Source organism: Teleopsis dalmanni, chromosome 2 (assembly GCF_002237135.1).
Source record: "Teleopsis dalmanni isolate 2A chromosome 2, ASM223713v2, whole genome shotgun sequence".
In the NCBI taxonomy this organism is placed as follows: domain Eukaryota; kingdom Metazoa; phylum Arthropoda; class Insecta; order Diptera; family Diopsidae; genus Teleopsis; species Teleopsis dalmanni.
Genome location: NC_051847.1, coordinates 17,026,826 through 17,043,091, shown reverse-complemented (window position 1 = coordinate 17,043,091; position 16,266 = coordinate 17,026,826). Strand labels below are relative to the sequence as shown.

At 27.3% G+C, this 16,266-nt stretch overlaps 3 protein-coding genes across 3 annotated transcripts in view; 1 reads left to right on the top strand and 2 right to left on the bottom strand.

Annotated features, from left to right (window-relative positions):
- The window catches only part of LOC119686454 (serine-threonine kinase receptor-associated protein-like), a 269,963-nt gene that overhangs the window by 159,268 nt on the left and 94,429 nt on the right, over nt 1–16,266 (bottom strand). The gene's annotated exons all lie outside the window — the stretch shown is intronic.
- On the top strand, nt 7,668–9,561 carry LOC119686449 (E3 ubiquitin-protein ligase TRAIP-like). The gene is made up of 9 exons (XM_038101032.1): nt 7,668–7,893; nt 7,954–8,169; nt 8,231–8,300; nt 8,360–8,550; nt 8,604–8,696; nt 8,771–8,828; nt 8,895–9,023; nt 9,077–9,265; nt 9,332–9,561. The coding sequence occupies exons 1-9, from the start codon at nt 7,778–7,780 to the stop codon at nt 9,521–9,523; spliced, it is 1,254 nt and encodes a 417-aa protein (XP_037956960.1). The 5' UTR covers nt 7,668–7,777; the 3' UTR covers nt 9,524–9,561.
- Nucleotides 11,467–15,338, bottom strand: LOC119686448 (armadillo repeat-containing protein 6 homolog). Its single transcript, XM_038101031.1, has 7 exons — nt 14,965–15,338; nt 14,415–14,582; nt 13,874–14,357; nt 13,680–13,801; nt 13,481–13,621; nt 11,932–12,081; nt 11,467–11,862 (listed from the first exon to the last, which is right to left on the bottom strand). Exons 1-7 carry the CDS (start codon nt 15,079–15,081, stop codon nt 11,644–11,646), a joined length of 1,401 nt encoding a protein of 466 aa, XP_037956959.1. The 5' UTR covers nt 15,082–15,338; the 3' UTR covers nt 11,467–11,643.

Below are 16,266 nucleotides of genomic sequence, written 5' to 3'. Positions count from 1 at the left end.
TTTTATTTTGATGGATACAAATGATTTATTTTAATTTAGTCTTAATTTAATTAACTAAATTTTGAAACTCCAACATTAATAAATTTGCCTAAATATATTTGCGTTGACATTATGAATTTAGTATAAAATAGTCCCCATCGTGAGTAGATGGTCCTACATACCAATATTAGAAGAGCAGTTCAAGAAAGCAAATTTCTACATATTTTCCTTTCATTATTGCATTACTCTGCATCTTGGATACAATGACCATTGCATTCCAATGTCCATCTAACTTGCTGAAAAGTTTAATTTATTAATCCTTAATGTTTTTTTAAATACTATCATTTTGTAGACCTAATATATATAGGTGATATATAACATATTAGTTTTTAGTACTCCACTATGCTTTGACTAATCTGTAGCTGTTAATTAGTAAAAGTATCTGATTTCCATTTAACCACTCATCCATTTAGTTAATAAATTGTTATTATGAATATATATTATAATACACTTTAAAGTGGACTCAATTATATTCTATTTTCTCGCTTCTTCTTTCATTGTTCAGATCTTGTTTTGCGTTATCTCCAGAACATAATACTAAGTTGGGTCTTCATATATGCTCCAACAACCTCCGTCGTTATTAGCTGTAACGATGACATTCCTCTGCAGATCTTGCACTAAATTTGACTTGATTCTTCTTCTTTTCCCCTTTCCCATCTCCTTATTTACTGTCTCCAAGTTGCACGATCTTAAATTGTGTTCTCGTTTACGCTTTAATTTCGCATGTCGTTGTTCACTATATTTTTCTATATTTTTCACCTTCTTATCTTCCTTTTTGTATCATTTCGCTATCATTTCGACTATACTTGCCTAGCCGTATAGTCGTCTGGCCTTAGCGACGACCTACTGGGACTTCTTTTTGAGCCACTCTTCTGCAAATCTTGCTCCGTCATATGTTCATCGATCTTAGTTATATATTAAATGCTTTTCTATCGTCTCTTTTATATATATATATATATTTTATTTTGTATATGATTGAAATTTTTTACACATATTATTTATTCCTCGACAAACGTACGAATATAATATCAAAAGCTGCTATGAAGCATATATTGTAACCACAAGTACATATGTATTAATTACGTATTAATACATATATATTAATTATGTACGTAGTACATAGTTACTACACTGATTTTTTCATTATTATATACTATAAATAAAAATAAGTAAAAAAGTACTCTTCGATTCCTACGTGCTAAAAACAAAGGTCTTCAGTGAACTTGTTCTAGAAGCACACTTTTCTCAGGCTATATATAATAAGTTCCTTACCCAAAAAACCGAAATACATGTACTGAGCGATGCAATTTATGCTTAATAGCTGTAATTTTTTCTCAAAAATGATTTGTTCTTCAATTAAAGGGTAATAATGTATATATATATATATACGGATATATCTATATATATGCATATATGTGTATAATAAAGTTCCTTTGATATTTTGCAAAATAATTGAAATCGGTTGAAATCGAAAGTGGTTGAGGCAATAGTTGTTTTGAGCCCACACTAAGCCCTGACTTTACTTTTCAATAAATGGTATATACACATATGTATAGAAGTTAAAAATGGAGAAAAGCTCAAAAAGCAAGAGAAAAGTTTTGAAATAAAATGGAATAGAAATTAAAAAATGTAATTAATACTATAATACTTAAAATTAATATAGCATAACTACATTAATAAGTATACAAAGATATATTTAAAGAATTTTTACAGTGCTAAGCTAGCTCATAAGTAACTATGTTATGTATTCTGCATGTTATAAATGATTAACTCTAACATGTCCTTTAAAATTTATGTGTTAAATAAAAAAAATTATATATCAAGGAATCACTGTAACTGAAAATCAAATTTAAACTCTCTCTAGTGAACTTAGCAAATCTCCTAAACTATAGTAAAAATATTATACTTTATTTAATTTACTTCTTGAATACTCGTACTAACACGAGTCCATTAATTCCGTATAGAAAATAGTTAGCAATATTAAGTGTTTCTACTAAAATAAAAAATTAATTATATACTTAATAGTAAATTTAAACTTAAAAATGTTAGTAAAATAATTAAATGTAAAATAGTTTAATTCGCTACAAGAATTTAGTGTTCATTTCCTAAGTAAAATCGTACTATATATTATTCAAAAATAATGGTAATTATCTCGAAGATTTATATTGTGTACATGTCATATAGCAAAAATAATTATTAAAATTAATTTAATAAAAAAAATTTTGTTTTTTAAAATTAGGCATGTTGTAATCAAGTCCAAATATTTATTGGATCGAATACTTGTTCGGCATTATGGGTATAACAATTTAAGATAAATTTTAAGATAAAGATAAAAATTAATTTTCATCAATATTAACATAAAATTGTATATTAAATTATAAATTAAATTTAAAAAAATATTCGTTGTTATAATGTCATGCTGATATATTAAAATTACTTTTAGCGAAAATTTCATTTTTCAATGAAATTCCATTATAGTTCTATTATTCAAATTAACAAAAAATTCTTATTATTAATATTGACATGTTGTACAATAATAAGTCATATAGTATAAGCATATTGATATTATAATGTCCAATATAATAATTATATATATAAATATGTATAGATAAGTAACATACTAACTTTTCTTTAAATGTTGCATAAAGCTTTTCCTTCAATTAATTAAGCAAATAAAAAATATTTATTTAATATATATAATATGAAAACATTGTTTAATATAATAATACTATATAAAGATCTGCTAAATACAGAAAAAGTGTGTTTAGTGCAACTCTAAAGCATATTGTGCTATTCAATTAAAAAATTGTAAAATAAATGTTTTTAAGTTTAAACCTGAAATATATAAATCGGGTATATGTTTTAAACTAGCTTTCCTCAATGGATTTAACTACAATATACACACGATATATAGCACTATTTTTCAACATTAAAAATGATTTTAATTAAAATTGAAATTTTCTAATGAGCTTAATTAAGATGCTTATAATTAATTAAGAAAATACTATTTGTCTTATATTTTTACATAGTAATACAATTTGAATGTTTCAAAACATACACATACGTTAATATTTTAAGGAAATTTACAAACGATTCCGTTGCTAATAATGAACATCATCATTAACGATATAACTTGTGTCCATTCTTCAGTGTCTACAAATCGTGCTTCCGTTCATCGCAATATCTAGCTTGTATTCTCTATCGAAACTCTTCCACGTCTGAATGATAATAACTTTAACATAACTCCTCTTCTTAAGTTTTAAGTCTTTGTCTACTGACAATCAAGTGAAAGATATTGACTTTTATATATTCACCTACTAAGAGAAGAACTAACCGCATCATTGCAGTAGACTTATGCCATAATATACTATATTCAATATTTATAATTTTAAAGGTTGACTAGAAATATTTACAAAACTTAAAATATTATAGTTAAGAAATTTAAATGATAAAATTTTTAATAGGCTTTCTTAAACAACTCTTTTCACTCATATAACAGTTAGTCAAGGAAACCCTGATATGTACGCAGAATATAGCTAGTTGTGTTTTGTTGACATTAAATCTTTAATGACAGAATTTCCTATCCCGCTTATAACAAACAAGTTTAACCCTAGTTCTATTGTTTTAAATCATATATCTCCAATACTTAATACCTTCCGAAATCTATTATAACAGTCTGACTGATTTGTAAAACAGTCTAATATTCAAAACATAACGTAGCATGAAAACTATTCAGAATCGAGAGTTCATTTGTAGAATGTGCTTATCCGAAAATAAATCTGTGAAGTTTTATATATATATACATATATTTATACATATATAATGTGATCAAATTGTGTTTGATTTGCTTAAACCGGCTGTCTAAGTAACCACATTAATATAATAACCTTAGCCATCAATCTTTTATATATAGGGACTAGAAAATTATTAACTTATTGGCACTCTTTTTAATATATATACGCTCCCTATGGTCATACTTATGAATAAGTGTACTAGATATTAAATTATAATGTGACACAATGAACAGAATTTTCGCTGAATTACAAATCAAAATCTATAAATAAATTTTTACTTTCTGCTTCTTCTCTATCAGTCACATTTGAGGTATAAAAACTATTATACAATGGATTATTTTTTCATTATGGAATATTAAAGATATTGCTTATGACACATATTTAGGAGAGATCTTTACCTCAATATTTATTTATACAATTCATTTTCTTTATTAAGATGGATTAATCATCTTTAAAATCAAGAGTTTTAAAGAAATTAAGATTTTCGAGAAATTCTACAATATCTATTTTTTTTTTTGTTTTCCATGTTTTTAATGCTATCAACTAGCACTTTTTAGCTATTTTCGCATTTTAGTGCTGTTAACTTCTGTAATATTTTTATGCTGAGCGAATGCTTTTGAAGAGTCTACTCAACTTTCTTCGCAGGGTTACCACATTTTCTAACTTTTTATATATATCGTGTAATTATTTTAGAAACATCTACATTTACTTAACCTGGAAATGTGTAAAAATAATAAGATCCATATTAATATTTCATTAGATAAATATATATACACTTTGCTTTTAAAGATATGCCGAGAATTGAGATATAAACTTACGAGTATCTTCTTCATAAAATTGTCAATAAATTAAGTTAGTTTAAATATAAATAAATTATTAATATGTTCAGATGATGTTTTTAAATTAAATTTTGTGAGAAGTTAATAAAATTTAGTATGTAAAACATAAGGAATTAAGTATACAAAAAGAAGAAGAAAAAAAATCAATTTGGATTTGCATAGAAAATTTATATTTAAATTTAAAACTAGTCAGATTTCATGTATATTACATAAAATAATTAATTAAATATTATATACAAAAAAATTTTTAATGTTTAAAAGTAATTAGAAATGAAAACTATTTTCAAAATATGTATTTAAAAAAATATATACATATATTATATATATATATAATAACATGATATAAATAAGACATCTATATATACGTATAATTGTATAATTTATTTGTGTGTTACAGTTTGTTATAGTTAAATAAATAAATGTGCATTTTAAACAAAGTTTAACTAATAACAATAAATAAACGTAAAATAAAATTTTTTATTATACGTAATCATTGCGGAATATTTATTAATATCATTAAAAGAGTATATATATTAGATCAGCATTTATCAAAAACTTTAATTAAAAACTAAATGCAATAAAATCAAAAATCTTCAAAAATTTAGTATTAAAAACTTATGTAGTTCGTCTGGAGTAAACATATTTAGATATTATATATTAAAATAAAATTTCTATCTTTATGTATCACTATTATATATGTATTATAAATCTAGAACATAATGTGACAATTCCAAGTAACAATTTTTTTTATTTAATTTAATTTAATTATAATTAGAAAAAAATATTTTACTTTCTAAGATAATTTAATTCATCATTTCAAATTCTGTATATATGTACATATTTGTTTTATATATATATTTATATTTATAAGTTATAAATATAAATAGTTAATTAATTTCATTTAATATATAAGTTAATTGTTAATTTTTTAAAGTTTTATCCATAAAATCCTTATATAGTGAATATTGTAATAAATTATAAGTTACATGTTGTTTGAGAAATAATCGTATATATGTGAAATGCAATGACTATAAATTTTAAATATTACATATGTGTGTGTTAATATTTCATCAATAAAATTTATAAAATAAAAAATATAATGTTTTTCATTTTACCACTTCATAATGAAAAGAAACCATTTATAAGTTAGGAGGATTCGAACAGTAATGAAGAAACAACAACACAAATTTTTTAATTAATTTATTGAAATTTGACTGACCACACAACGCTGTTGCGAGAATTGTCAAGGACTCATCATCAGTGATCTCAGAAAATATTCGAATTTTTATTTAATTAGTTCATAATCCGTATATAATTTGTTGGACTGTAAGTGCCAGGCTTAGAACTCGTGCCTGTCAAATTAGAAATTATGACTAATCGTGTTCTTTCACAAATAACCAAAGTTATTTGTATAATATTTGTATAATTTATTTGTATAATAATTATATATTATATAATATATGGTCCATCTCAAAAAAAGGTATCAAAATATAAGAGCGAACTACGACATCTCATGGAATATATTATTTTTGGTGCCTATTTTTATTTCAAAGCTATTCTTTTTTTTCGAAAGCTTCTGTGTAAGACTTTAACCCATTAAAATTACCTTTTAGGAATAATTAGGAATAATAATAACACAGCACTTAAACCATGAAGGTCTATGGTCCATTGTGAATCTGTTTCCAACCAATTACAAAAATTGTAGGTTTTTTTTAAGAAGGCGAAGAATATTTGGAAGAAGTAAAAAAATGAATTATTTCTATTTATTTATTTAAGCTACTTACAACATAAGATGCTAGTACTTTTAATCTGTGTCTGGGAAGAAATAGAAAAAAATATTCAATGGTGTCATCGTCGTCCGGATAAAGTGGACATAAACTGTTGTAAGCGAGAACAAAACAAAAGATATGTTTACCACAAGTGATGTGACCAGTAATCGCACTAATTAGTAGTCCACAGTCGTTGCGTTAGCGGCCCCATGCTCCACTGGGAGATGATGATAAAAGAGAGAGAGAGAGAGAGTCCCTGCCACATACAAGTACTAGCAAACCTGCAGTTTTTTCACTTATTTTAGGTAAACCTAATTTGATGTGCCTGCAGCCATCGTGATTTCTCTTGTTCTTATATAAATATTAAATCCAACTAATCGTCAGTAGCTCGTCTAACAACTTTCTTAGACCACCCAAGTAATTTTTTCGGTTCAGAAGATACCGCAATCAACCGGTCCCCGCGAGTTCGTCCTTCGTTTCCTGTTATGCTAGTAGCATGGCTACGAACCCATTGAGGAATTAAATCATAGGGTCACCAACACAGTTTAACCTACATTTACATTTTTATTTAAATATATGAGTATATATTTATATTCAGACACACTCTAAAATCAAGAAATTAGTAATAACAATTTTTGATAATTGATAATTGAGATTTGACAGTCTGCATAACATGCCTTGATGGTCATAACCAGAGAGAATATAAAATTGTCTTGGCCATTGTTCCATGTTATGACTGCCTGCATAATATAACCCTTAGTTGCATCTATCAATTTTTTCTATATTTAGTAGTTAACTGATTCTAGCTAGATAAAGTTTAAAATTAAATATAGAATATATAAATATAGAATAGAATATATTATTATTTATGTCTCGAAAAGCTAGTGTGAAACTAAATAAAAAACCTTTTGGTTTTTAATTTATTGTTTTTATTTTATGTAGCATTTTTTATAAAACAAACCTTTAACAATATAAATAATAGTGTTAAATAAGTCAACGTTCAAATATTCCAACTTTTTGCTATTATTTTCTATATTTTTTCTATATATTTGCATACAGTTAATAAATAATTTTTAATAAAAACGGATTTAAAACGTAATAAAAATACACCATCAAAATATCCTATACACAAACCATTTTATTGACAGCGGTGAATGGAATGTGTGAGAACTGTTCAAATTTCTTTTTTCTGTTGACAGCGGTGAATACAATATTTAACAGCTGTCAGATATGTTTGGCGCTTATCGCATCGCTAAAACAGTTTTGTTATTGTGCTATTTGTAAATGTTAGTTTTTTTATTATACATAAATAATTGAACGTTTTTATAATAATAAAATGTTAAATTTAAATTGTGTTATATGTGCGGAGTTATTTGCGCCATCGGACGATGTGCATGTAACCAATTGTGGGCACATGTTTCATTATACCTGCTTAATTCAATGGATGGAACGGTAAATTATTTAAATTTATTTGACAAATAAAGACTTAATCTAAATTAATTTGTTAAAAAGGTCCAAAACTTGTCCACAATGCCGCAATAAATGTACAACACGGAATATATTTCGCATTTACTTTAATTTGGCGAATTTAAATGAAAGCAGAGTGGACATCGGCTCACTGCAGGAACAGATAGATAATTTAAAATTACAAGCCCAAGTGAAAAACAGAGAACTGAAGGTTGCTGAGGAGGAAGTTAAGGTGCTCAAGGACACCCGAAAAAAATGCCTGTAAGAGAACAAAATATTATTTATATTCTATTATAATTGAAACTAAATCTAAACATTTTAGCAAAACTATTAAAAATTTGGAGCAACAAATTAAATCAAATGATTTCCTCATACAGTCTTACGTAGAACAGGTTGGTGTTTTAAATATATTTTATGCTTGAACTTAGTTAATTAGAATATTGAATTCTAGATGAAACTAGTAAAAACAGATCAAAAAGTTGTTGATGGATTACGAAATGAAGTAAATTCATTAAAGAAACAAATTGAGACCATGGATGGAGTAGCAGCCTTGATAACGGCTTGTGGCTCCGAAGCAGATAAGATTGTTAAACAAGAAAATGACCCTAAAAAGCTGGCACTTTGGATAACAGTTTTAAAAAGGTTCGAAAAATTATAATTTAACTTAAAACTCTATATTAAAACTTGCATTCTAGGGAATTAAGAACGTGTGACCAAAAAAAAACTGATATGCGGAATATGCTTAAACTGGTGCAAACAGAAGCTCGCAGTGAAATGAAATTGAAAAAGTAAAATTTTTTTTAAACTTTTTAAAATTTTAAAATATTTTTTAAAAACTTTACATATTTTATTATTTATTTAGAGAACATGAAGAACGAATTTCACAACTTGAAAGCGAAAATTATCAACTGGTTGAAAAGGTATAAAAAAGAGCGTTGAAAGTATATTATCTTAATGGACAGCTTAAAACCAAATTTCTTTTGCAGATAAAGTTATTGGAAGTGTCTAATGAAACCTCCAATCATAAGACAATGGCGGATCTTGATGAGCTGAATAAAGCTTTTAAGTCTTCGTTGCTAAGAGAGGAAAGACGCACAACCATATCGCCTAGCATTGTAACTAAACACTTAAATGAATTAAGAATAAATAATAATAAAACTTTTTGCAGAAGGAGAGTGTTAAAAATATTGAAGAATCAAATTCACCTTATTTAAATATAAAGAAAAGTATTGTGGGCTTGTCTCATTTTGGACAACGTTTAAATGAAGTGTCTAGTACTAACAAATTAACAACTTTAAAAATATCTCCAAAGAAACGAGGACTTCCGTTTGCAACGACAAGTGATCTCAGTGATAGAGTTAGTGAAAAACAACTTCATTTTATATTTTATATATATCTTAATGTTATTTTGTTTCAATTTTAGTATTCAACCATATTTAAAAAACCACGCATAGGCCAAATTACAATCGGAAAACCAATTGTAATCAGCGATAATGCCGATTTAGAAACATTTGAAGGCAATTCTAATCCCTCAAAAGTTGAAAAACTGCCAAATCAACATGTAAACATGCGTCTCAAGACTGGAGCATTACGCAATATTAAGTTATCTAAATGATTTTTATTTATTTATTAATTACATTGTAAAGTTATATTAAGTTTGCAATTGTATTTATTTCCTTAATTTTTATTTATTTTCTTAATTGTATTTTATATCTATGTGTTTTATAGTGCTTTCTAAAAATAATTTTGCAAAGAATTTAATTCCTTAAGTTTCACTTTGCCGAAACCTCTCATATCATGAAGTCTTACTATAATTTTTACTCAATTTGGTTTTTTTCTTTTTTTTTTGTTTGAAATTTTATCGAACTGTAAACAAGTCTCTTGTATATTTGTATAACTTGTACAGTAATAGTAAAATGAAAAATTTCCTTAACTAATATGATAATGCGACTACATTAATGCACCACATTCTTTATTTATTGAAACGATTGTGCCTCTAAGCAAGTACTTTTACATTCAAATAAATTAGTTTGCAAAAAAAAAGATATTTACTTTTTTAAACACAATAAATATATAATTAAATGAACTTGCAAAATTTTGATTTAAATGTATTAATTTTCTCTTCACCTAGAAATATATCAAAAGAAAAACTGTATTACCGGTTGCTGGTTACTGAATCTGATGAACTATCTACATAAATTTTTTTTTTTTTTGTTAAGTCATGCGTAATCTGCCTTGTTATTGTTTAATAGAGTTCTTCTTATATAATATTTTGGTAACTCTTTGGTAGAGAGGTAAACTTGTTTTGTGAAGTTTTGAATGTAAGGTACATAAAATACTGCGACCATGAGATCTATTTATGTACTTGCTTTCAAATAGATGTTGACTGCAACAACTACAACTATGAGATCATCCGCTACACAAGTATGTAAGGAAACTCATACATGGATCATACGAACCACAAAGCTTTGCGCCATGTAATGGTATAATATCCAAGTATGTTTAAACTTAGCACTTCATTATTTTTATACAGAGCTCAAAATGCATATCACCTTAATAAAAGGAATCACCAGTTATTATTAAACATTTTCTAAATAAACTAATAAAACATCCTAATACAAAAGTTCGAGTGCAATGTGCTAAAAAGAGATGGAAAATGACACTGCAGTTCAAAAATTTCTATAAACCACCATTAAGACATTTATCAAAAATCTGACAAAGCTATAATAACGATTATGGTTTAAAGTTTCTACGTACCACTCTCATCTTATAATCCTATAAAGGCAATAAAGTTACCAATCGTCCTCCACTTGTAATTTTTATGGATTAAATATATCTGTTCGAGCAACAAAAACGATCCCATCTAGACCCGCAGCCAGAAATTTACTTCGGTTAGGACTATCGGAAAGTTACAGTAATTTATAAAAAAATTTTATCTTAAACAGTCATGATGCATTTATAATGGATATACAAATGTATAAATATAGTTCTTTGATTCATTTTTGGTGGGACTTCACATCTCAAGCTTACTTCCTGTATACGTAACTGTCCCTAACCGAATTGAGAGCAGTATATAGCCATGTATTAGACGCGTTATTGTAGCGTTTAAATACATTTTGAAAATGCAAATCTACTATTATTGACGTCACATATTAGTTGTTATGTCCCAACTGACAGACTAATTTAAGACCTCTTAATTTATTGCTTCATCTCATTGAAGAGGCAACGTTTCTTCCCCTTCACTCAGGTTAGTTTCAGTTCAAATCTACTCAAACCCTCATCCTTGCTGTATACTACATTGGTTATAGCTTAATATAATATTGTTATCTTTAATCTCTAAAATGTCTATTAATAATCTACTCCTTGCGGGTCTTAAGCGAGCAGAGTCGCTCTGATGTTACTCAATCCAAAAAAATCTCCATAAATATGTATTTATAAATAAAACCAGAGCTCTGAACTCGTTGACCCTTTCAATAAGAAATCAATATTTGAAAGTGTAAAATGATATATATTTTAATAAATTAGTATAAAAAGAGAAAAAAAATATACTTAATTCGTCTTACTTTACTTAAGCTTAAATGTTTGATGTGAAACTATATGTTCAATACAAAAAAACAAAACATTTAAAAAAAATTAGTATTAAAAGTGAATTTTGATTAATACTTTTAAGCACGATCAGTTTGCTATATATTGTTAAGACCACTTGAATAGTTTTGCATTTTATTGCCAATTGCATTAGGAATTCACGATTTTCTTTTCGGCAGTGCCAGTCCATTCCTCTTTTAAAACAACTTTACAGCCTAAGTCGCGTAAGGCAGCCTTAATATCATGCTCCACAGCTGGATGTTCGATCATGGCAGCATTCAGCAAGTCTTCGATCCCATGTGAGAGCCAAGTTTCGCATTGGTCACGAGATCGTGACACCATATTACGTATTGCCCAAGCAGCATTACGCTTTGAATGACATCATGCAATATCTGCAATGCGTATATACTCACTTTCATTTGCTATCTATATACTTACTTGTATCATTTTATTTTTCGGATGCAAACGTATGACTTCAACTATAGGTTCCGTCACGCCAATTTCAAAAAATGTCACACTATTATCCTTGGCACGTAGCGTTAAAGTTGAAATGCAGAGCAAAGCAACAGAGACAACGTTCTCATTTGACTAAAAGAATTTAAAAAAAAATGTTATCTATTAAGAATTTAAAAAATATTAAATTAAATAAAAAATAAAATAATAAATAGAAGGGTTCGAAGTTCGAACAGTAATAAAGAAGCAACAACAAAGATTTGATTAATTTAATGATGATACAACGCTGTTCCGACTATAGCCAAGTATGGTTGTATGTTGTATGGTGAGATAAATTTTAATAAATTAATCAAATCGTTGTTATTGCTTCTTCATTACTGTTCGAACCCTTTTAGTTTTTTTTTCATCATAAGAAGCGTCATACTCGACAAAAAAATTAATATATAAAATAATAATATAGATAACTGTGTTAGAGGTTATGATAGCCTGAGTAACTTATATTAATTCATTTGAAGTAATTTTTTATGTAATATCAAATAGTTTTTAATATTATGACAGATCCCAACTTCTTGAGATCCCTTTCCCAACCTAACCGAATCATATAAGTACGAATAGTACAGTTTTAATAACTTTCTATCTCTACTTTAAGGCTGCAGCCTTAAGCACAAAATTCTGATTGAGATACCCCGTAGAAACATCAGTCTTTTAATTGGTTTACTTACAGGTCACTGTAAACTAGGGAACCATGCTAGAAAATTAGCGCTCCCCTGCAATCAAATCTGTCGCAGCTGTAGGGAAGACGATGAGAGTGCCTCTTATCTACTATGTTTTTGCCCAGCTCATGCACGGTGGCGACTCAATACTTCAGAAGCCCTCTTTCTTGAGGATCTTGACCAATTACAGTACCTAACACCAAATAGCATTTTAGGTTTCGCCAAAGGTTCTAGGTGGTTATAAACCCTGATTTTTTCCTATATATACGATAACACAATATATACGATATATATACGATAACAATCCACTAGGGGTCGAAGATATAACATAACCTAACCTAAGGTTGCAGCAAGATTATCAAAAGACAGACTCAATCTGTCTAACTCATAGTATTGCTTTCGCAAACTCGATATCTCTATCCCGATATTGTAAATGCTAATATTTGTATGAAACATGTAAGTGATATAACTCTACTTTTTTATTTAAATATACACAACTTGCATACAGATGTCTGCGTATCGTTGTATCTTTCCATCTTGTATTAAATTGCTCAATACATAAGATTTCAACAACTGTTTGAATAAAGCTACCATAATACTTTAATGTATTTATACTGTAGTAAATATTTAAATTAAATATTAATACTTTATTACTTTAAGATGCATCCACACCACACCACACCTTTAGTGTATATGCATATTTAAGTGATTAATATTAATAACATGAATCATTAAATGACCAACTAATTTATACAACGATTATCAAAAGCGATATCAGATATCAATTTCAGTTCGGATTATTGGTAAATATAGCAACTTACATTGTGAATAACCAACAGTTCTTTTATTATGGGCGCAGCTCCTTGTTGCACTATTTGTAATTTAACGCTATCATGTCCAGCGAGCGCACGTATTAGTTTTAAAGCCTCACGGTTTATACGCACTGATTTCGGATTAGCAGTCTTTAGAAAATATCACAAAAATATAACCCATATACAAGAATAAAATTTTTCATTATACCATAATTTCAAATATTATTTTAAGGCCTCCAACTTCTTCAACAGCAGCACAAAACTCATGTCGCACAGATAATGTACCGATTGTCAAAAGTAGATCAGCTACCACATTTGTGTCTTGTATATCTAGAAATAATAGTTAAATCCATTGTTTTTATAAATCAATGAAATTATACAAATTAAGTTATAATAACTGACCTTTCAGCAACTTCGTTAAATCGACGAGTACTTCGTTAGCTATATTTTTTGCATGTTCATGTGCACAACCGTACTCAATACGTATATCATCATCCAGCACCAAGTAACGAAAGACGGCAATAACATTGGATAATACTTGCACGTTATTTTTGGATACGTGGGATTTTAAGTGTTTTAAAAGACCTGCATTCATAATGTTTTGCCGATTCATTTCATGCATAATACATGCTTTCTGCAACCATTGCAATGTAAGACAGCAAATCTCTACATTTTCCACTTTAAGTAAAGGTATTATAAGTGCTAAAGACTCTGCATCAAAGAGGTCGGGTTGCTTGTTAATAAGGCTGTTCATAGCTTTTAGACATTTTTCTAAAACCTCAATGTTTGGATTTGAATTATTTTCTGACAAAACTTGTCCCTCGAGTAGCGTAATTAGAACATCGTGAGCACCATTTTTCCCAGCTAAGACACGATGTGGTATAGACTACAAATATTTAAAATATTAATTTAAATTAATAATAATATTAAAATATTATTGTACTTTTTGGCACTCTTCTTCTAAAATAACTAAACACTCTAAAAGCGTTTCTGTTTCTGATGAATTTGCACCAATATGCGCCTTTATTTTGTCTATTGTTTCATTTAGTAATGGTACTCCACTATCCGGATTCAGAGCTAAGTCCTTTATAATGTTTGCCAAATTAATTCCCTGTAATAAATAATAATTATTATAAAGCAATTCAAATTTATTAATAGGTGCAATAACAATATTTAAAAGTAAATACGTACAATTGGTACAATAATTTATAATAAAGTAAATTCGAAATCTCTATAAAATAATTTAGTTTAAAGTAATAAAGAAAACTTGATTTATAGAAAACGAACACCTACACAAAGCTTATGATTCATTCATAGAAATTAGTTTATATGCCACTATTTTTTTTTTGTTTTTGTTTTTGTTCTTGAAACACTTTTTAATTAGTTTTAAAAAATTCTATTTTATTTACACCAATATTTCAACTATATTCGATAGTCATTTTCAGGGTGCAGGAACTGCAATTATTTATAATTTAATACAATTTTTTACTCACTTGTGCCTCAAATTGTTTAATAGTCTCTTCTTTAGCTTCCACTGGATCCATGGAAAAGTCCACAATATTTTCCTTAACAACATCATCAAATGTTTCTTGAGATATAACTTTCGACATATTGGTTTTACAATTTATTTTTAAAGAAATAAATTAAACCAGATTCCAGATTTTTAAACTTATCGTGCGTCTTCGTCGCAGACTTTTACTCCCAACTTCTTATTAATTTCTTAACCAACTCAATTCAATTGAGTTGTCAACAACAACATACTGAATGCTACCAACAACAACAAAGGCAAATATGACAGCTAACAGCTGAGCTGTCATTTCAATACAGGGCATTAATGTTTTCTATTTGATAAGTACAAATGTATCATATAATATGAAATACTGCATATACTTTTGACATAAGCGAACAAAACAAATTCATAAAAATTATTTTATATATATTACTAGATATTATATTAATTTTTATTATGTTTTAATATAAATAATATTCTTCTATCTTGTTCACACTGAAGTAGTTTAATTTATTATGATTACACGTGATTGCAATTCTACAGAAATAAATGTGCGTGTTTATTTTTTACCATTCCTTTTTTTAATTTATTTATGAGTCTCAATAGTAAATGGATTTGTATATATTGTTAAAGAAGAATTAACATGACCAGTGTCAAGTTAAGCACTACTGGCACTAATGGTGTAAAAAACTCGGCACTTGGTATTGTTATAACTCAATATAGTTTTTAATAATAATATTTAATAAAATTTCTTTTAATCAATAATATTGAGCTTGCCGCTTTAAAAACGTTTGTTTATAAATGATATAATGGAAGGTATTGAGCAAAATATATATATAATATTGATGAGTATATATAAATTTAAGTTCTGTAATTATTTATCTATGGTCATTGTACACATATACTAACACATATTTATGAAATGTTAGCCGTAATTTTTTCTTTCAGAGTAGCACAAAAATAATTGCAACTCACGAAATAAAACAGCCACAACAGTGCTTTTAAAATCTTCAGAGTTAAACTTTACTCGCAAAAATGTTTATATCTTAAGTTTCAGTGTAGTATTCTTTATTCTTTGCAATATTCTTTACCCTTTTAATATTCGTTTTGTTTTCTTTTATTTGAATTAATTAATTTTTAGTGTTTACAACTTTTATATATCATATTGTACAACACCCAATAAAATATACATATGTCAAAAATAAAGTGTGATTTGATACAACATGTATATTTATTAAAAATATAAATGCCTTTAAACACATCTACAAAAATGTTAAATTACTCT

Coding starts and splice junctions, on each gene's coding strand:
- LOC119686449 (XM_038101032.1), top strand. CDS start 7,778: ATGTTAAATTTAAATTGTGTTATATGTGCGGAGTTATTTGCGCCATCG. Junction 7,894..7,953: donor TTAATTCAATGGATGGAACG/GTAAATTATTTA, acceptor TTTGTTAAAAAG/GTCCAAAACTTGTCCACAAT. Junction 8,551..8,603: donor TGGATAACAGTTTTAAAAAG/GTTCGAAAAATT, acceptor CTTGCATTCTAG/GGAATTAAGAACGTGTGACC.
- LOC119686448 (XM_038101031.1), bottom strand. CDS start 15,081: ATGTCGAAAGTTATATCTCAAGAAACATTTGATGATGTTGTTAAGGAA. Junction 14,583..14,964: donor TTAAACAATTTGAGGCACAA/GTGAGTAAAAAA, acceptor TATTTATTACAG/GGAATTAATTTGGCAAACAT. Junction 14,358..14,414: donor TAGAAGAAGAGTGCCAAAAA/GTACAATAATAT, acceptor AAATATTTGTAG/TCTATACCACATCGTGTCTT.